The 21,990-nt window shown below is 53.1% G+C and overlaps 2 protein-coding genes and 1 long non-coding RNA gene across 3 annotated transcripts in view; 1 reads left to right on the top strand and 2 right to left on the bottom strand.

Moving 5' to 3' along the window:
* LOC146421185 (uncharacterized) overlaps positions 1-21,990 on the top strand; it is a 262,722-nt gene that overhangs the window by 135,049 nt on the left and 105,683 nt on the right. The gene's annotated exons all lie outside the window — the stretch shown is intronic.
* LOC146421186 (uncharacterized) overlaps positions 1-21,990 on the bottom strand; it is a 200,937-nt gene that overhangs the window by 91,257 nt on the left and 87,690 nt on the right. The window contains exon 7 of the mRNA XM_085047574.1: positions 6,781-6,787. Within this exon, the coding sequence (XP_084903700.1) occupies positions 6,781-6,787 (7 nt within the window). The remainder of the gene's footprint in view (positions 1-6,780; positions 6,788-21,990) is intronic.
* On the bottom strand, positions 19,111-20,415 carry LOC146421189 (uncharacterized). The gene is made up of 3 exons (XR_014848775.1): positions 20,235-20,415; positions 19,778-20,141; positions 19,111-19,238 (listed from the first exon to the last, which is right to left on the bottom strand). It is a non-coding gene; the product is annotated as an uncharacterized LOC146421189 (long non-coding RNA).

Below are 21,990 nucleotides of genomic sequence, written 5' to 3'. Positions count from 1 at the left end.
GCCTCTGGCACCCCAAAAACCCCACCTGTGAGAGGGAGCAGAGCAGGTAAAGGCTGTGACACAGGTGTGACACTGACATGTCCCACAGCTCCAGATCTCACAGCAGCTGAGATGGAGCTGGATCCAAGGCTGGGACTGTGGATCTCTCTTCCTCTCTCTCTCTCTCTTCTCCTGACTTCCTCTTCTCAAAATCTGGGTAACTTGAACATGTTAAGAGTTTGCTGTGACAGTGCTTTGTGAAATGCATTACTGTAATTCCAAGTTTAATATAAGCTATAAGCTAAGTGAAATACTATTCCTCTGTTAAATTGTTAGGTCATCGGTTATAAGTTAGGTTAAATACAGTTAAGTGCTGTTCTTTTGCTAAGTTGTTATTTTTAAGATATGAGTTAAGGTTAAGGTATTAGTTAAGCTCTCAAGTCTGAGGGCTGTTAAGCTTTTAGGCCATATTCCTTTTATCTTTTCCCTCACTGTCTTTTAGTCAGATGCACCTAAACACACCAAAACACACACACACAGAGTGCCAGTTCTCAGTTAATTTCTGGTTTGATTGCCTGGATTTGCTTGGTTTCATTGTTACTTTTTTCCCCTGGTGTGCCTGAACTGTGCAGTCAGGAGCAGAGTGACTCTTGCCAAGGAACTTCGTTGTGCTGTCGCTTAATATTAGATCTGGTTTTTGCTGATCCCTTGCTGGGGATTTTTTAAGTGCTCTCAAGCCCTCCTTCGTAAGAGGGTGAAGGAGCCCTGGGCCAGGCTCTCGTCCTGGGGGACACAGGGACACTGCTGGGGGTCCCTGTCCCCCTGTCCCACCCCCCAGGGCCCTGTCCCCCCGTCCCCATGTCAGGCTCTGGGGGTCAATCTCGTTGAACATCCTCTGGGGGAGGCTGTGGCACTGGTTGGCAGGGGGGACCTGGGGGGACAGGGGACCCTGCTGTGCACGAGCAGCGTTGGACTTGTCTGGGGGAACTGTGAGGGGGGCTGGGGCAGAGTGACCTCCCCAGTGATGTCACTGTGATGTCACACATCCACCCTGTGATTTCACAGCCTTCTCTGTCACAATCCCTCTGAGATGTCACCCAGCAACCCTGTGATGTCACAATCCTGTCTGTGATGTCACAGCCTTCTTTGTGACATCACACAGCCTGCTCTTAGATGTCACAGACAACTCTGTGATGTTACAAAGCCACACTGTGATGTCACATCCTGCTCTGTGATGTCAGACAGAGCCACCCTCCATGATGGCAGAGTCTTCTTTGCAACTGCACAGCCCCCTTTGTGATGTCACAGCCCACTCTGTGTCACAGCCTGCTCTATGATGTCACACAACCAACCAGTGATTTCACAGCCCAGTCTGTGGTGTCACAGCCAGCTCTGATGTCTCAACCTACTCTGTGATTTCACAGCCCCCTGTGACATCACAGCTCACTCTATGTCATGCAGCCACACCGTGATGTCACATCCTGCTCTGTAATGTCACACAGTCCCCTCTATGATGCCATAGCTGCTTCATGACCTCACACAACCTACTCTGTTATGTCACACAGCTCCTTTCTGACATCACAGCTGCTCTGTGGCTCTCTGACACAGCCCCAGAGGTGCCCATGGCTATGACACAGCCCCCTCTGGGCCATGGCACAGCCCCTGCCAATGCTGAGCACCTGTGAGCTCTGGGTGTGCCCTGCTGGTGTCCCTGAGATGGCCTGGCAGTGCCCCAGCCCTGCTGGGCTGTGCACAGGAGCTGCTCCTGGGCAGAGCTGTCTCTCTGCAGCGCTGCCGCTTGCCAGGAGCTCCTCTGTGCCAGGAGCCCAGCCCAGCTCAGCAGCACAGCAACAGCACAGGGACTTGAATGACCCTCGTGGGGCTTTGGTGCTCAGGCTCTGAACATCAGTCCCTGAGAGGGAGTTGCAGAAACCTCTCAAGTATTCAAAGGCAGAATTGAACTCCAAAGTTCCTAATACCATAAATGGGTCCCACTGAGGGACACAACTGAAAAAGTGTCCTCATGTCCCAGCTGGAGGAGGAAAGTGGAGACAGGGATGACACGAGGGGACAAAGAGAAGCCAAGTCTTTGTGCTCTTGGGAACAGCACTGTCTCTGCTACCAAGGGCTATGAGGAAACACCTTGTCCTGAGGCACTGGGCCCTCCTGGCACAGCCCCAGCAAGGCTGGGCACTGTCACCCCCTTGTCCTGCCCTCAACATCCCCACCCCACATCCCAGTGGCCTCGAGGATCTGCTGGAAGGAGTCCTGGGGAGCCTTTGGCAGGAATGGCCCTGGGGGGCTCCTTAATGCTCACAGGGACTGCAGGTTTTTCAAAGGACTTTGGGTTTTGGTTTTGCCTTGGAGTCTCTGAGAGGTTTATGTAATCATGGCCTTCAATTATCTGCTCTAATTAGTCTCTTGATAGGCTTTGTCAGTAATGACACTCAATGGGGCTCATTAATGCTTCAAGGTACTTCAGGTTTTTTAAGATATTTTTCCATTCTCCTTTTGACACTGAGTCTCTGGGAGGTTTGTGCAATCATGGCCTCCAGTTTTCTCCTCCAAGAACTCAACATGGAGCCTGTGTTGGGGATAGACCTCAGTAGGACCCATTAATTCTTTGAGACACTTTGAGTTTTTCCTCTGACTTTGACTCCTGGAAAGGTTTCTGCAATCTCCTCTCAGGCCCTGAGGTTCAAGGGCTCCAAATGCAGCACAGCACTCCTTAGGATCAAGCAAGTCCTAACAAACCATGGCTCTGCCTTGATTTCCCTTCAGTCTAGTGCAGTTCATTAGGAAGTTTCTTTTCTATATTTATGGAGAAATATTTCAAAGAGCTTCTAATAAATCCACATTCCTATTTAAAAGGGTGTATTTTTCCGTTTAGAGAAGAGGTGAATGCAGCATTCAGTGATTGATATTGATCCAGGGTGTCTCCTAAGGAGGTCTGGCCTGGTCAGAGAAGCTGTGCCTTGAGGTCTGACACAGTGTGGTCACCCTTGCTCCCCATTCCCAAACCCCATCCTGTCTCTCCTCACTTACTTGTGGACTGCTTTCCTTGGAGAACTGGCTGCAGACAGGCAAACAGAGGTTTTCCCTTTTTTTTTTTTTGAAGCAGTTTAAATGTCCTAAGTTTCTCCATTGAAAACAGATACCCTCCTCCAGTGTGTCCCAAATACAAACTGCCACCCAGGAGGTTCCCCTTCCTAAAGGCAGAACCATGCAAGGAATGTTTTAGACCTTTGGACTCCTTGGTTCCACAAGGCCTTTCTGTGTCCCAATGATCCTTTGGTTCCATGAGGTTCCATAGTATCCCAATGGATATTTGGTTCCACAGGGCCCCACAGTGTCATAATGCCCTTTTTGATTCCATGAGGCCTTGCTCTCTCACATGGACTTTTGGTTCCATGAGGTTCTGTACTCTCAGCAATGGTCTCCTTAGTTCCAAAGTGTCACCATGGACCCTTGGTTCCATGAAGCTCTGCTGTGTAACAAGGCTCTCCTGGATTCCACGAGGAATACAAAAGCTTTGCATAAACAATGAGCAAGACCATGGCCTCCTTGGATCTGCGCTGTCACAACGGACAGTTGGTTCCATGAGGCCCCATACTGTCACAATGGATATTTGGTTCCACAGGGTGCCACAGTGTCACCATGGCCTCCTTGGTTCCACAAGGCCCTGCAGTGTCACAGTGGCCCCCAGGTTCCATGAGGCTCCACAGTGTCACAAGGGTTTCTTGGATCCATGTGCCCCAAAGTGTCACAGTGGTCTCCCTCCTGCAGCAACCAGCAGCCAAACCCACTACCAGGGCCAAATGCCTGGGAAGAAGGAGAAAGGGAGGCACTTTTGGAGTGATGGTTTTTGTTTTCCCAGGTCACAGTGACATGGGATGTGGCCCTGCTGTCCTGGAGATGGCTGAACACAGCCTGCCCATGGCAAGGGGGAAAAGACAACAACCTCTGTCCATGGAACTACAGCAGCAGAGAGGTCAGGCCCCAGAAGGCTGGGTTGAAAAGACTGTTACCAGCACAGGAAACACCAATGTAGGACATTTTCTTGAAAGCTGACATTTTAGGGCATTCTTTTATACAGGGATGCAACACCAAATAGCAAGTTGAACAGTTTCAGCTTTCTGTATTCCTTGAGAACAGCTGGAATCTTTTCAGCAGTGTGTGCTGTTCCATCCCTTGCTTAGGGTGAGGATGTTGGATCTCTCAGCAGGCTCTGCTCTCCTGGGGGCTGATCTTCCCAGGCAGGCTCTAAAAGCAGAATAAAACAGCAGCGCAAGGCACAGCACAAAGGAAGCACCGGGCTGATCCCATAAAAAGTGCCCTGCAGGGACATTTCACGGCTGACCCTCAGCAGCCCGGGCTGCAAACAAAGCCCGCTCGGGCCGAGCACAAGATCCCCACAGAGCCCTGAGCAACAGCTGGAGCCCAGCAGGGCCTTGGAGGAGGCAGGGCGAGCCCCGGGCCGGGTTCCAAAGGGGCTGCGGGGCTGGGGGCGATGGCGCCGAGTGCCCTGCCCGTGTGTGCCCTGGGCTCTGCGGCGCCACGGGGACACAGCCCGGGGCCGGGGCTCGGTCCTGCTGCCCCCAGGGCGCTGCCGAGGGCTCCCCGCCCGCCGGGGCCGGGGCGGCGCTGAGGGAGCGGCGCCGCCATTGCTGCCGCCATTGCTCAGGGGCGCTGAGGGGAGCGCGGCTCCCGCCAGCCCTGCTCGGCTGTGAGGGGAGAGAGAGAATAGAGAGAGAGGGAATGGAGAGAGAAAACAGACAGCGAGAGTAAAGATAGAGAGAGTAAAGACGGAGAGAATAAAGACAGAACGAGTAAAGGCAGAGGGAATAGAGAGAGAGAATAAAGAGAGGGAGAATAAAGACTGAGAGAGTAAAGACAGAAAAACACAGAGGGGATAAAGAGACCATAAAGACAGAGAGAATAATAACAGGGAATAAAGACAGGATATAGACAGAATAAAGACAGAGGGACTAAAGAGAGAGGGACTAAAGAGAGAGAATAAAGAGAGAGAAAAAAGACAGAGAGGATAAAGGCTGAGAAAGTAAAGACAGACAGAAGAAAGAGGGGATAAAGACAGAGAGAATCAAGACAGGCATTGCTGCTACAGAAGGTCCATGCAGTTCCCAATGCCTTCGGACACCTGCCCGAATGGCCGTCCTAAGGGTGTCACCATCACCACTTGGCTGACCCAGGGCCAAAATCCCCTGTGGAGATACTGGGACCAAAGTTATGTGAGCTGTGATGCCAAACACAAGGGGTTTAGTCTCTTTGGGATGAAGAAACAAGTTTTTCTGTCCATTTGAGATAGAAAACAACTTTTGATTGCATCAATCTGTTGTACATGGCATTCAAAAGGCATCATAAATACTAAAAAGAAATTATGATAAATATCTGTGGTTTAAAAGACATAAAGAAGTAGTTAGAAGCAACATACATACTGACCAAAGATTAAATAAAAGAAAAACTATCATGTTAAAAAATCTTATGCAGTTTTGTCGGTGATTGTTCTTGGTTTTTTAAGCTCTTAACTTTGTTTCCTCTGATCTGCTTTTGTGTCTTGCACACATGAAGGTCTGTTGTCCATTCCAAGAAAAAGGCTTCCATTAGTAGTCAAGATGTGTTGAATTGAGGGAGACAGTGTAGGTGACACACTTCTAGCAATGCCACAGACTAAATCACTGAATTTTGAGAAGAAATTGCCCTGTTTCTAACACACCTTTCACCTGTCACTATTGCTGTCTCAGGTCTCTGTTTCACAGTTGTTGCCAAAATTCACTGCTGGTGGAATGATTTCTCTTTGCTTCGCTGCCCTGTGCCAGCAGCCCCTGATTGACCCAGCAGAGAGCCCAACCTGCAGGTGAGACCTCACCTGATATTCCCCAAGTCTCTGATCTGGGCTGGAGTCAGGGCAAATCCAAGCCAAAGACCCTGCCAGGATTTTTGTTCCTGATACATGAGCTAAAACAACCATGGATGTGGTGATGAAGGCTGGAAGTGAAGTGTCATTGCAAGATCTTACTCCACTTGGCTTTTGGCCCCTTCTTAAGAGCTTTGCCTTCAAGGGCAGAAACATCTTTTCCTTGCAGGAAACTGGAATTCCAGACCCTTGCAGTGTGTGCCATGGATCCCAGAGGGCAATTCCCGAGGCTCCCAGGGTGCTGTTCTGCCGTGCCTCCCAAGGGAGCTGTGTAGGGCCAGGTGACAAGGTCCAGCAGCTGTGTTGGTTCTGCAATGTCACAATGGTCCATTTGTTCCATGAGTTTCCATCCTGTCAACAATGGACTCCTTGGTTCCCCTGTGTCACCATGATCTCCTTGGTTCCAGGAGGCCCTGCAGTGTCACAATGGAATAATGATTCCATGAGTTTCTGTAGTGTCACCATGGTCTCCTTGGATCCTCAGGGTCGCAATGGACAATTGTTTCCATGAGACTCTGTTTTATCACAATGTCCCCTTGATTCCATGAGCTTCCATACTGTCAGCAATGTTTCCTTCGTTACAATGATGCCCTGCTGTGTCCCAATGGATATTTGGTTCTGTGAAATTCTTCAGTGTCACAATGGTCTCGCTGTTTCCACGAGGCCCTGCAGTGTCAAAATGCCCCACAGGTTCCATGAGCTCCTGTTCTGTCACCAATGGTCTCCTGAGTTCCAACAAGGCCCCACAGTGTCACAGTGTCCCCTTCATTCCATGAGGTTCTGTAGTGTCACAATGCACTCCTGGGTTCCATGAGGTCCCACTGTGTCACAATGACCCCTTGGTTCCATGAGGTTTTATCAGAAACTTGTCCCCTAAGAGAGTCCCCAAGGAGACAATGGTGACACTGAAAAACTTGATGGAAACAAATATCCATTGGGACACAGCAGGGCATCATTGGAAACAAGGAAACATTGCTGACAGTACGGAAAATGATGGAATCAAGGGGACATTGTGATAAAACAGAGTCTCATGGAACCAGTTGTCCATTGTGACCTTGAGGAATCCAAGGTGACCATGGTGATACTAGGGAACCTCATGGAACCATTATTCCATTGTGACACTGCAGAACCAACACAGCTGGACCTTGTCACCTGGCCCTACACAGCTCCCTTGGGAGGCACAGCAGAGCAGCACCCTGGGGGCCTCGGGAATGCCCTCTGGGATCCATGGTGAACATTGCAATGAGCTGGAATTCCAGTTTCCTGCAAGGAAAAGATCTTTCTGCCCTTGAAGGCAAATCTATTGAGGGGCTGAGAGCCAAGTGGAGCAAATCTTACAATGACATTTTAGTGTCAGTCTGTGATGTTGAAGACGAGGCCACTGCTGTAACATGAGCCTGATTGACAAATGATTGGCCTCAGCAACTTGGGGATAAAATGTTCATCACAAAACTGCTCATCCCAGCAGAGACAAGACAGGGGCAGAGGAAAGGGGAGAGCCAGGCCCAGGGGACATGGCTGCAATGGTGATGGCTGTGAGGTCACTGCCACTGCAGCAGCCTGCTTGGCCCTCAGCTGACATTCTGGCCAGGAGTGTTGTGAGGTCACCCAGCACATCAGAGAACCAGCACAACAGGAATTCCATCCATGGGGAGGGGAGGGGTTTCACTGTGTCAGATTGCTCAAAGCTCCTGTCCTTGGACAATTCCTGTGATGAGGCATCAACTTCTCTGGAAAAACACCTGCAGTTTTATGCCAATGTCATTGTAAAATATTCCCTCCTTATAACAAATCTAAATCCACTCTTGTTTAATTTAAAGGTGTTGCCAGTTGTTCTGTCACTGCGAGATTTGGGAGAAGATACTATTCCATTTTTCTTGCATTTTGACCACAATTTTTCCTTTTTCAAAAACCTTGAAGAGGACCCAAAAATCTCCCAAGATGGGGTTTGGAGGCCTCATCACATAAGCAGCAGGTAGAGGCTGAGGGCCCTGGGCTCAGTTGTGTGGAGACTGAGGACAGCACAGGAGTAGCCTGAGAGGGCTGGAAGGGTTCCACAGATGGTGGAGCTTTTTCTTTGTAGTGGAAATGAGCATGAGGAAAAAATAATGGAACCAAGGGCAGCTGGGGAGGTCCAGACTGGACACGAGGAGAAAGGAATTTCTCTGCCAGGGCAGTGCTGAGGTGCAACACCTTCCCCAGAAGGAGTCTGGATCAGCCCAAGGCTTTGTGTGCCAAGGCAGAGCCAGGCAGGACGCAGAGCTGTCAGGGAAGGAAGGGGCCAGTGAGGTGGGGCAGCTGGGGGATGACGACAGCCTGCAGGGACAGAGGCACAGGGCATGGACAGCGTAGGACAGCCTGGGCTGGAGAGGGCAGAGGGATGTGCAGAGGCTGCAAGGCCCTGACAGAGCCAACTTGTGCAGCACTTTGGCCATGGCTGCTGTCCCTGGCCCTGAGGCCAGCAGGACACAAGTGACCCTTGCAGCCCTGGGGCCTCATGGCCTCCTTGTCCCTGCCCAGCAGCCTGGCAGGGGCCACCCCATGGTCCTGCCCTTGGCATTGCACATCCCCACATCCCAGTGCTCCGGGAAGAGCCCTGAGCAATGAGGGAGGGACAGGATCTGCCTTGCCAGGGGCTGGGGCTCAGGGCTTGGCCCTTTGGATTCCTGAAACACATCCAGGTTTGCTCAGTATCAGAGACACCTTTGTCTTGCCTGTCCCCACCTGCCATCATTGCTTGCAGTGTTCTGCTCTAACTGGAACCTGGGGACACTTTCTCAGTTGGGTCTGTTAGTGGAACCCATTTAAACTACAAGGAACTTCAGTGTTTCCATCTCACTTTGAATACTTGATAAGTTTTTTGCACACACTCTGAGGGATTGAGTCTGATGCAAACAGCACCAAAGCCCCACGAGGGTCATTCCAGTCCCTGTGCTGTTGCTGTGCTGCTGAGCTGGGCTGGGCTCCTGGCACAGAGGAGCTCCTGGCAAGCGGCAGCGCTGCAGAGAGACAGCTCTGCCCAGGAGCAGCTCCTGTGCACAGCCCAGCAGGGCTGGGGCACTGCCAGGCCATCTCAGGGACACCAGCAGGGCACACCCAGAGCTCACAGGTGCTCAGCATTGGCAGGGGCTGTGCCATGGCCCAGAGGGGGCTGTGTCATAGCCATGGGCACCTCTGGGGCTGTGTCAGAGAGCCACAGAGCAGCTGTGATGTCAGAAAGGGGCTGTGTGACATCATAGAGTGGGTTGTGGGAGGTCATGGAGCAGCTATGGCATCACAGAGGGGACTGTGTGACAAACAGAGCAGGCTGAGACATCACACTGCAGTGATGTGCCATCACAGAGTGTGTTGTGTGAGGTCACAGATTAGGCTATGACATCAAAGAGTTGGTTGTGTGAGGTCATGGAGCAGCTATGGCATCACAGAGGGAACTGTGTGATATCACAGAGCAGGCTGTGACATCACAGTGTGGCTGCATGACATCCCAGGTAGGCTGTGATGTCACAGGGGGCTGTGTCATCACAGAGTGCATTGAGACATCACAGAGCTGGCTGTGACATCACAGACTGGGCTGTGAAATCACTGGTTGGCTGTGTGACATCATGGAGCAGGCTGTGACACAGAGTGGGCTGTGACATCACAAAGGGGGCTGTGCGGTTGCAAAGAAGACTCTGCCATCATGGAGGGTGGCTCTGTGTGACATCACAGAGCAGGATGGGACATCACAGTGTGGCTGTGTAACATCACAGAGCTGTCTGTGACATCTAAGAGGAGGCTGTGTGATGACACAGAGAAGGCTGTGTGACATCACAGACAGGATTGTGACATCACAGGGTTGCTGGGTGACATTGCAGAGGGGTTGTGTTTTAACAGAGAAGGCTGTGACATCACAGGGTGGATGTGTGACATCACAGGGTGGCTGTGTGACATCACTGGGGAGGGCACTCTGCCCCAGCCCCCCCTCACAGTTTCCCCAGACAAGTCCAACGCTGCTCATGCACAGCAGGGTCCCCTGTCCCCCCAGGTCCCCCCTGCCCCCCAGTGCCACAGCCTCCCCCAGAGGATGTTCCATGAGATCGACCCCCAGAGCCTGACACGGGGACAGGGGGGACAGGGCCCTGGGGGGTGGGACAGGGGGACAGGGACCACCCTGGCAGCGTCCCTGTGTCCCCCAGGGCGAGAGCCTGGCCCAGGGCTCCTTCACCCTCTTATGAACAAGGGCTTGAGAGCACTTAAAAAATCCCCAGCAAGGGATCAGCAAAAGCCAGATTTAATACTAAGCAGCAGCATAACAAAGTTCCTTTGCAAGAGTCACTCTGCTCCTGACTGGACAGTTCAGGCACACCAAGGGAAAAAAGCAACAAGAGAACCAAAGAAAATCCAGTCAATCAAACCAGAAACGAACTGAGAACTGTCCCTCAGTGTGTGTGTGTGTGTGTGTGCGTGTGTGTATGTGTGACTAAAGGACTGTGAGGGCAAGGATGAAAGGAATATGGCCTAAAAGCCTAACAGCCCTTAAACTTAACAGAAGTTGACTTCTACCTTAACCTGAACTTATACCTTAAACTCAACAACTTAGCAAAAGAACAACCCTTAGCAGCATTTCACTTAGCTCATACCTTATGACTGAACCTCACTTACAGGCCTAACTCACTCAGATATCCAAGGCACTTCAACACCTCCCAGAGCAGCATTTCTCCCCCATTTCCAGAGCACAGGCACACGTGTGTGCACACAGACAGACACAGGCAGTGCCAGGGAGCTGTCAGAAATTGCCCTGGAGGGCAGGGAAATGCTCACTGCGGATGCTTTTGCATCTCCCCAGCAGGCGAAGGGTTGAGCCTGGAGGAGTGGGGGGATCGGCCCAGGGTCCCTCGTTGTTCGGGGATGCCCCGAGTGCAGCAAACGGGAGAGTTCCCAGCTCGGAGATGCCCCACTCAGAGGGAACTCACTGCTCCAGGAGAGCTCCAAGGGGCTCCTTTTGGAGCCCTGTTGATAGGGCCCCAAGAGATGGGCTTTAGTCACAGCAATGTTCCATCCTGGCTGCACTTCGCATCAACAGCTTTCTCTGACACTGTGAGAACAGGGATGTTGTGCCACTGAGGGGAGAAAATCAGTTCCCAAGGCTGCTCCTAAAGAAAGCAGGAGCTGGTTGAACAGCAGCAGTGCCTGGGAGCAGACAGTGTTTGTGATCAGCTGCAGAGGAGCTGAGCCCAGGGGCTGTTGGCCAAGGCTGAGGCCTAACGAGCATTTCTCAGATCCAGGGCAGCCTGAGAAGGGGAGGGAGGAATGCACCACCCCAGGGCCCCATGGAACTAAGGAGACCATTGTGACACTGTGGGGCCTTGTGGGACCAAGGAACCATTGTGACACTGCTGAGCCTCATGGAATGATGGAGACCACTGTGACATTGCAGGGCCTCATGGAACCAAGGGGACCATAGAGACTGTGTGTGGCTCCGTGGAACCAAGGGACCATTGTGACACTGCAGAGCTTGTGGAACCAAGGGGCAATTTGACACTGCTGGGCCTCATGGAAGCAAAGGGGCCATTGTGACCCTACAGGACCTCATCAAACCAAGAGGCCACTGGGACACTGCAGTGCCTTATAGAACCATGAGTCCATTGTGACACTGTGGAACCACAGGAGACCATTGTGACACTGTGAGACCCTGTGGAGCTGAAGGTCCATTGTGACATTGCAAGGCCTCATGGAACCATGGAGAGAATATTGAGACACTTCACAGCCTCATGGAACCAAGGGGCCATTGTGACACTGCAGGGCTGCATGGAACCAAAGCTCCATGTTGACACAGAGTGACCTCATGGAATCAATGATTTATTGTGACACTGTGGAACCAAAGAAGACCATTGTGACACCGCGAACCCCCATGGAACCAAGGGGCCAAGGTGACACTACAGGGCCCCATAGAACCAAGGGAACATGGCACAGGTCTGGCTGGTTTGGCGTCCCAGGGGCCACCTGACTGCTCCAGCTGACCTTGACATGGTGAGAGTCGCTTCTCATCTGCCACTGAAACACTGGGGCTCTCTGCCTTCCTTCCTGTGGAAATGAACTGTCCTTCTCCTCCAGGCACCCATGGCCAGAACTGGGATTGCACCAACACATTTCCTTCTATCCAGGGATTGTTCCCATAGGAATATTGCCTTGTACTCAGAGTCCACAAACAACTGTAATTCCTTTCAACGGTCTCACTGAGAGAGTTGTTTGGGGCCTTACACCTGCACTCACCATTCCACAGGCCACATCCCACTGCTCCCAGGAGAGCCACAAGCATCCTGTGAGGCCACAGAGCCCCATTCCCAGGGCATGGGAGTCAGGGCTTGGCTGTCCTGCTTGGCACAGCCCAGGCAGGGCTTTCACAGTCACATTCCACAGTTCATTTCCCACCTGGACCTGGTGGTGCCTCTGCATTCTGCTTCCCCAGCCCCAGGGATGCTCTCCTTGTCTGCTCATTCCCCCCACAGTCTCTTGGCAGGGATGGCCTCAGTGGGGGCTGCTGACATCCTCAGCAACTTGGAGGTTGCAGCTGAATTTAACGTCTCCAGAGGCTTGTTCAGCCTTCAGATCTTGAGGAATTTAGTGCTTGAGGCCTCATTAACATTCAAAATAGCTTAACAAGTCAAGCCTCTGGGAATAATCAAAGTTTTCAAACCTTCTGTGATTAATTAGGCATATTTCACAAGTGTAATAAATGTAAATATATTGTATTTTAAAAAACAGTGGGAAAAGACTTTTAATGTAATGTTAAGGGTTTTTTTTCCTGTTAACACAATAATATGTGCAATTTCCAGTTGATATTGGATGCAAGTATCTCCTAATACAGTCTGAATAGATATAAAATTCCTTTTCTGCTCCTGGCCTTGCTGTCACCCCCAGCAGCAGCTCCGTGGCCCCTTTGTGCCCCACTGCCCCAGCCATGGTGCCACAGCCCCCTGTGCAGCCCAGCCCAGGCCAGGAGCATTCCGGGTGGGAACAGCCCCTGTGCCGTGGTGCCCACAGCAGCCCCTGGGGCTCTGTGCCCCCATGGCCTCCCTGCTGGGCAACCTCTCCAAGCTCCTGCACAGCCCTGTGGAACCTGTGGGCCTTCCCAGCCAGCCCTGCCCCAGGCTCTGCCGGGCTCAGGGCCAGCAGAGAGGCCGGGCAGGGCTGGCCATTGCCGGGAACTGGGATAGCTGAAAAGCATCCAGAAATCAGTCCTCTGAGAGCTTTCTTGAGCTCCTGGTCCCTCAGGGTGTAGATGAGGGGGTTCAGTGCTGGAGGCACCACTGAGTACAGAACTGATACCACCAGATCCAGGGATGAGGACTAGATGGAGGGGGACTTCAGGTAGGCAAACATGGCAGTGCTGATAACCAGGGCCAGGTGAGGGAGGCATGTGGAAAAGGCTTTGTGCTGTCCCTGCTCAGAGGGGATCCTCAGCACAGCCCTGAACATCTGCACATAGGAGAAAACAATGAACACAAAACAGCCAGAAGTTATCCAAGCACTAATGACCATGAGCCAAAGTTCCCTGAGGCTGGAGGGTGAACAGGAGAGCTTGAGGATCTGGGGCACTTCACAGAAGAACTGGCCCAGGGCATTGCCCTGACACAGGGGCAGGGAAAATGTATTGGCTGTGTGCAGCAGAGCAGTGAGAAAGCCACTGGCCCAGGCAGCTGCTGCCATGTGGGCACAAGCTCTGCTGCCCAGGAGGGTCCCACACTGGAGAGGTTTGCAGATGGACACAGAGTACTCATAACACATGACGGTGAGGAGATAATACTCTGCTGAAATGAAGAAAAAAACCAAAAATAGTTGGGCAGCACATCCTGCATAGGAGATGTCCCTGGTGTCCCAGAGGGAATTGTGCATGGCTTTGGGGACAGTGGAGCAGATGGAGCCCAGGTCAGTGAGGGCCAGGTTGAGCAGGGAGAAGAACATGGGGTGTGCAGGTGGTGGCCACAGGCTACGGCGCTGATGATGAGGCTGTTGGCCAGGAGGGCAGCCAGGGAGATGCCCAGCAAGAGGCAGAAGTGCAGGAGCTGCAGCTGCCGAGTGTCTGTGAATGCCAGGAGGAGGAAGTGGCTGATGGAGCTGCTGTTGGACATTTGCTGTGTCTGGCCATGGGGACCTGTTGATGGAGAAAAGGACAGTGACAAGTCAGGAGAGGCTGCTTTGAGCCAAACCTCTGCCATTCCCTGCAGACTATCCTGCTGGGACTCATCCACCCTTGTTCCTTCTCTGGGAAAACCTTCATCCAGGTCCCTGCCTGAGCTCCACTTGTGCTGTCTGAGTGTGCCATGAGTAGCCAGGCCTGTGCGTGGGGCTCTCGAGGAGCCATCCCTGCCCTGCTGCCCTGGGATTGTGGCCATGGGGCAGAGGGACAAGGCTGAATATTCAGGATTTGTCAGGGGAATCCCTCCTAATGCAGAAAGGCTTGGCAGCATTTTCACTCACAGTTCCACAGGATAGCAGGAGGGAGTTTTAAGGAATGTTTTCCTACCCACATATCATTCCTGGTTCTTTGAGGTCAGAAATCCCCAGCATTTTTGCTGTACTCTGAGTTTGCCACTGAGAGATTTGAGAGGCAAAGGGATTCCCTGTGGCTCAGGGCAAGGTGAGGGGCTGGATGGGCTTGTTCCCAACTGCCCTGGGTTTGCACCTTTGGCTGCAATCAGAGCACAATCACACTCCCCTGTCACCCTGGGAAGAAACCAGACCCTGCTGAGAGCAGAGGGATCACTGAATGTCTCACCCTCTCCAAAGGTGTCTCACCAAGGTCTCAGCCCCTCCTTCTGCCAAGGACACTCACTGTTCCCTTGGCAAACCCAACAGCATTTCCTCACTTGTGGCATCTCTGCACTTCCCCATGGGGCATTCAGGGAATTCTGAGAGGCTCTGGCACAGATTTTTACCCAGGAGGGAAGCTCAGAGCTTGGAAGGACACAGCAAGAAGATCCCCAGGTGTGCTCATGATGGCATCTCAGGGAGGGAGGCTCAGCTGCTTACCCTTTCCCATGGACTGCTTTGCCCACAGCCCCACAGGTCACAGGGAAGCTTGGACATCCCATTCCCATGGACACAGCTGCCTGGGAGGAATCTCAAGGGCAGTGCCTGCCTCAGCTGCTGCAAAGCCCAGAGCCTCCCTGAGAGCACCAGATAACAGTGACAGTATCAGAGGAATGCAGAAACAAGAGAAGATGTTGTGGTGCTGTGCCTGAGAGGGCAGGGCAGGGACAGCCTGGCACTCAGGACAGTGTTCCCTGTCCCCAGCTGTGCACGGCACCTCCCACACAGCAACAGAGCCCTCCTGCCCACAGCACTGCTCTGTTCAGCTCCCTCTCCTTCCCTCATCATCTCCCTGTGCTGCACATGTTCCTCCTGAGAGGAGCCTTGTCCCTGTCAGCGCTCACAGAGCCCATCCCACCCTCTGTGCACTCGCCCGGCCCTACAGAAACCTGCCTGTCTGCAGGGCCCTGCCTGGGGGAGGCTCTGTGTGCAGGTGGGCAAGGGCAGCTGGCAAGAGCCCTGCTGGGCCCTGCAAAGGTGCTGCTGCTGCTGTCCTTGGGCTGAGCAGTGGCTGAAGGCCCTTGAGGAGGCTCCCAGCAGACACACTGAGCACCCAAAGGTACAGAGCAGGAGTTATTGTTCTTTGTGTCTGCAACCCTCGGCCCGGGAGCATCGCCCCCCCGGGACATCCCACAGGTGAGCGGGCAGGGGGAGCTCGGCCCAAATATCTTGGGCGATGCCTGGGGTTGTTTTTGGGAGGGGGGATTTTTGGACCTTGTAGGACTGCAGCACCTAACCCCAAATATCTTCATTGACTGCCTGGTAGGGTTTTTCTTGGGGGGGAGGGCGGATTTTTGAATCTTGCAGGAGTCTAAAGGAGAGTTGCAAATGCCCCTTGGGGGGATATGGGGGAGTCCCCAGCACGTGGGATTTTTAGGGGATCCCGGTGGCGTCTGCTGGGAGGGATGGGATGGGATGGGATGGGATGGGATGGGATGGGATGGGATGGGGCCTGGGAATCGTGGGATGTGGATTGGAGTGTGGGATGAAGGCTGGGGGAGGGGGATGGGGCCTGGGATGAGGCAGCTGAAGGTTGGGGGTGATGAAGCCAGGAGGACCCCAGTCCTTAAGGGCCTGTGGCGTATCCGGCACCTGTGAGGGAGTTTTGGGGTACCCCTGATCCTTCGAGGGTGGCACTGGCAGTGGGTGACACGTGGCTCCGGCACCTCTGGACCCCACCTGTGCCCCCCGTCGCCCCCAGCGCACCCGGGAGCAGAATTTGGGGAGGGGGGAGGTGTGGGGAACGGTGAGAAGGGGGGCTGGGAGCCCAAATGGAGCAAAATGGGGCTTGGGATCCCCAGAGTGGGCAGGAGGGGCCTGGAACCCCCAAAACCAGTCATAGGGGAGGGGGGTTGGGATTGAGGGAATGATGGTGCAAGGGCAGAAGAGCAAGGGAAAAGTGGGGGCTGGGACCCCCAAAGAGAGCGGGAGGGGGATGGGACACCCCAAATGGAGTTGGGAGGGGTCTGTGGATTGGGAGAAGGATGGGAAAGGGGAGGAGAGGGGAGGGAAAGGTGGGGTTCGCACGGAAGCAGGGCAGTTCCATGTGGGTCCAGCCCTGTCCCCCAACACTGGATCCCTGGAGCAATTCCCTGGGGCTGTGGGGGAGGTGGATCTGCACTGGGGGTCCCCAAGCCCCCTGCCCATCCCTGGGGCTGATTGGGGGGTTCCCCCCACCCAGCAGCCAGTGCTGCAGCAGCCGTGGGGCAGAGGAGGGTGGGGAATGGGGTTCTGGGGTGGGAGCAGAGGAGGAGTGGGAGGAAGAGGAGGGAGAGAGGAGGAGGAGGAGCAGGAAAAGGAGGAGCAGGAGAACCATGAGGTTTCACCACCCACTGTGTCTGCAGCACCCCTGGCTCAGGGATCATTGCCCCCCCTGCATTCCACAGGTCACCAGGGAGGGGGAGCTCACCCCAAAGCTATCAGGGGGTCTCTGGGAGGGTGTTAGGTTTTGAGGGGTGTTTGGAACTTGCAAATTCTGGAAGTGAGCCCCAGATATCTTTGCATGCCCCTGGGGGGATTTTTTTGGGCCAGAGGGTATGTTTGGATCTTGCAGGACTCCAAAGCTGAGCCATAAATGCACCTTTGGTGGAATATTGGGGGTCCATGTGGGAACTGCCTGGTATCAGCAGGACAGGACATCAGTTTTGGGGATCCCTGAGAGAGCCCAGTGGGGTGGAACGTTGTACTCCACAAGTGGAGAGAGCAGAGAGGGGCAATACCGGAGCTGGGGGACCCCTGGCAGCCTGGAGGGGTGGGGGAGGCTGGAGATGAGGCAGGGCTGGGACACTGTGACACTGAAAGGGGTGATGGGAAGAGGGGGAAGCCCCGAGTGCCTGGAGTGGGGGGAGCCTGAAAAGGCGGACCCTAGGAGTACTGGGAGCCAAAGCACAATCAGGGAAGAAGGGACCCCTGGGAGCACTGATACCCCACAGCATCCCTAATCAGGACCCAGAAGAAGGGGGATCCCCAGGACCCATGGGAGCCCCAGCAGCTTTGAGAATGGGAAGCCCCAGAACCCCAAAGAGAGGAGACTGGAAAGGGGGAACTCCTGGGAGGCTTTTTCTGAACTCATTCTTATTTTAGGAGGAATTTATAGACACAAAACCCCTGGTGACTTCTAGAGATAGACTTGGGCAGGAGGAACCCCCAACCCAAGGGACTCACACCTTCTTTTCACCCAAACGAGGATTTCCAATTCCCAAAACTTGGCCAGATGGAGGAGGTGGAAGCTGTGAGGAAGAGGAAGATGCCCCAGGACAGCCAGGCAGGTGAGGAGGAAGTCACTGCCCCTTTCCTGCTCTCTTCTCCTCCATCTCCCAGCCCAGCATCACCCCTGGCTGCAGGACAACCCTGCTGCTGACTCTGTCCTGGTAGGGATGGACTGGGGGGATCTCCTTCCCCTTTCCTCTGGCATGGAGGCAAATCCCAAATCCTCTCCTTGTCCTTCCTCCCCCAGACAACGAGCTGAGGAGAGAGACCAGGGAGGACAAGTCCTTACGGCAGGATCTCATGGAAGAGGCCATTTTGAGCAGCTCCATGACTCTGGAATCCAACTGGGAGGAAAAGCCCCAGAGATGCTGCACAAGGAGGGGCTGCAAACCCAGCCCAGGGTGCTCTGAAGAGCAAAGACCCACCCTGTGCCAGGAAGTTGGCAAGAGCTTCAGCCGGAGTTTGGAGCTAGAGATTCCTGGGAAGCTTCATGAGACCAAGAAGCCCTACGAGTGTGGGGAATGTGGGAAGAGCTTCAGAAAGATCTCCCACCTTATGGACCACCATCGGATCCACACAGGGGAGAGACCCTATGAGTGTGGGGAATGTGGGAAGAGCTTCAGCCGGAGCTCCCACCTGATCTGTCACAAGAGGATCCACACCGGGGAGAAGCTCTATGAGTGTTCCAAGTGTGGGAAGAGGTTTCACACCAGCTCCAATCTCCTCCTCCATGAGCGGATTCACACACAGGAGAGGCCTTTCCGCTGCCCTGACTGCAGGAAAGGCTTCAAGCACAACTCCAACCTCATCAGGCACCGGCACATCCACAGTGGGGAGAGGCCTTACAAGTGTCCCGAGTGTGGGAAGAGCTTCTCCAGGAGCTCTCACTTGACCAAACACCAACAGAGGCACCAGTAAGGGAAGCCCTGCGAGTGCCCCGAGTGGGGGAAGAGCTTCATGCACTGCTCTGTATTCATCCCCCATCGGAGGACCCTCATTGGGAAGAGCCCTGGTGACCCACACTGCCAGTGACCCAGTGTTGTGGTTTGACCCTGGCCAAATGCCAGGCACCTACAAAATCTGCTTTCTCTTCTATCCCCTGCTGCAGCTGTGCAGAGGGGAGGGAAAAAAAAACCCTAACACACAAACACACAGGGCTCATGAGTCGAGATAATGAACCAGGCAGGATGCACTGAAGGGTAAAACAGGCTGAGAACTTAAAGTTGCAAAGTGATTTATTGGTAACCTAACCCTGAACAGAGTCAGAGGAGGCAAATGAGAACTAAAAATAAGCTCTTAAGACACTGTTTCTCTGCTCACCCCCCTCCCTCTTTCCCACTAATAGCACAGCGGGTTGTGGCAGGCAGGGTATGGGTTTTTTTGGTCATGGGTCCCTCCCACTGGAGACAGTCCTCTGCAAACTTCTTTGCCAAGGGTCCAATCTCTCGAGCAGCAGCTGCTGGAATCTGCTGCCCCATGAGTTCTTGTCCACAGGGTTCAGACCTCTGAGCCCAGGCCAGGCTGTTTCCATCCATTTGTGGTGCTGAGAGGGAGTTTGGCATGCTCTGTGAGAGAGGTTTGGGGTCCTGGCTGAGCTGTGTGGCTTGGAGAGAATTTGGGTGGGTGTAGGGGGAGACGAGAAAGGGATTTGGTGGCTCTTGGGCCCATTTATATTGCAGGGAGTGGTTTGGGAGCATCCTAGGAGGAGCTGTTGGGTGGTTTGAGGAGCCTGGGAGTGGCTGTGGGGCTGGGAGAGGGTTTTTGAGTGGTCATGACAAACCCAGACCCCCAAAGCTGCCACCATACCCCACCCCCCAAGGTGCTGCTGTGGTTTGGGGGCTCCATGTTGGAGCTCATCCTCCTGGCTCTGCGGGAGAAGGTGAAGGGTGTCCCCAGGGGTCATGTGTGTCCCTGAGAGCATGCGTGTCCCCACCATCCCAGTGTCACCCCCTTTTCCCTCCCCACAGGGCTCCTGACCCAGCTCCTGCTGCTCCCAGGAGGGAATTTGGGGAGGGGGCAGAGGGGGTGCACAGCCCCCGGCGGGGGATGACCCTGAGCCAGTGCCCTTTGTTTAGCACCAACCTGGGCTTGGGGCTGCAGGAGGAAGAGGCTGATGGGAAGCAGATCCTGCAGGTGGGACAGTGCTTGGGGTCAGATCAGCAGTGTTGGACTTCTCTGGGGGAACTGTGAGGGTGGGCAGGGTGGAGTAACCTCCCAGTGACCTCACCCAGTCCCCTGTTGCATCAGAGCCACCCTGTGATGTCACAGGCAACTCTATGATGTCACACCTCCCTGTAATTTCATACACCTGCCCTGTGATGTAACAGCCACCCTGTGATGTCACACATCCACCATTGATGTCACAACCCACTCTGTTGTCACTACCCATTCTGTGATGTCATAGCCCCATCTGTGATGTCACAGCACCACCCTGCAGTGTCACAGCCTACTCTGTCCCACAGGCAGCTCTGTGATCTCACAGCCCACTCTACCATGTCCCATCACCATCCTGTGATGTCACACCTCTCTGTGATGTCACACAGCCTCCTCTGTGTCACAGCCTGCTCTGTGATGTCACACATTCACTCTATGATGTTGTAGCTGCTCGATGTCCTCACACAACCCATTCTGTGATGTCACACAGCACCTTTCTGACATCACAGCTGCTCTGTGGTTCTATGACACAGCCACACAGGTGTCACCAAAAATTCAGTAAAATAAAAACCTCCTTAACCCCAATGCAGCATTAAGCAGCATTTTTCATTCTGCCAGATGCACAGGGAAGAGCTCCTCCCAAAGCCGTGCATGCTGAGCACAGGAAAGTTCCTGTTTATAGCCTGTACTTTACATACATATTCAATGACTGTCCCAGAATAAACTTACATATGATAATCTTTCCCCCAAATCATTACCACATTTCCCCCACCCTTTGCACATCTGTTCTTCTGTCCTGGGGCTCTCTTTGGTGGTCCCTGGTGGTTGGTGACCCCAAAGCCATACCTGACTGCCTGGTGAGCTGGTAGAAGTTGGCACACCTGGGCTGATTGCTTCCTACAGAATAAGCACTGTGTGGTTCCAGGGGCCAGGGGGTTCTGGAGAATAAACATTGTATGAACCCAGCAGGTGCAAATGATCCTTCATCTGGCAACTTTCCCCCTCTTTGAGGCTTGGGAAGCTCCTCTTCCCTTCAAGCCTTCATAAGCCTCACTCTGCTCTTTTACTCACATCCCGTGAGTTCCTCAGTTGCATTCACAGTTGTGTTCTTCACACAGCTTAAAGCAAGTATCATAATCACAATTATTACTGTGATCCCAATTATACTTTACAAAAGTAAGGCCAACCAAGCAGTCAGAGAAAATCCAAGTCCTTTAAATATTTTATTTAACCAGTTACTTTCTAATCCTCCCCTTAATTCCCTGCTGGATGCAGCAACCAATTTCATCCCCTCTACCTGATCATCCAATTCAGCATCATATTTGGAATGTGCACACAACAAGTGTTGTTGTTTCAATTCAAATATCCACATACTCCATGTAACAGCAAAAGATCTAATGCCAGTTTGTTCTGTAAGGTCATTTTAGTTGTGGCTTGCAATTGTTCATTTATTTCAGTAAACCCCAACTGAGTTGCATTCACTAAAGTTCCCATTTGCAGTCCAATGGTGTGTGTTTGGTCTGTTCCTAAAGGCAGATCTTTGAGGAGTAAAGATGGATTCTAAAATCCATCCCACTGCAGTTCCCATGCTGGGATGTTTCCAAGTTTCATCCCCTTTAACCTTTCCCCACAGCTGGGTTCCCAGGGGTGACTCCTTCCACAAGGGACATAACCTGAATACCCCAAGTGTCCATTGTGCTCTTGATTCCCCCAAGGGCAAATGTGTGCCCCAAATTCCATCACTTCCCACCCATCCTGAGTGAACTAATGATTTTACCATGTCCTGCTGACAGTCTGTGTCTCGCCAAGCTGAACTGTTTGTTAGGTGAGACCTAACAGGTGTCATTAAGAAAGGCAGAATAATTTCTACAGACACATCCCACCCTCAGAGCCTGGGCCACAGCCGTGAGCCACTGTACCTCAGGATTCCAAACAGTTCAAGTGTCTATCCAAATGCAATTCCACTTTTCCTTTGCCCTGGGATCCTTTGGCCTTGGCCTTATTAAATCAGGGTATTTTATACCCACCTGTAAGGGGTCCTCTGGGAGGCCTGGGCTCCCTTCCCAGTCCAGACACCACTGAACTGGCTGGATATATTCCCACTGTCCTGTCTGAGGGCTGTTCCATACTTCTGGAATTTG

This window comes from Lichenostomus cassidix, unplaced genomic scaffold, assembly GCF_008360975.1.
Source record: "Lichenostomus cassidix isolate B80296 unplaced genomic scaffold, HeHo_3.0 HiC_scaffold_43, whole genome shotgun sequence".
In the NCBI taxonomy this organism is placed as follows: domain Eukaryota; kingdom Metazoa; phylum Chordata; class Aves; order Passeriformes; family Meliphagidae; genus Lichenostomus; species Lichenostomus cassidix.
Note: the sequence above shows the minus strand (reverse complement) of the source record. Positions and strands in the feature narration are given on the sequence as shown.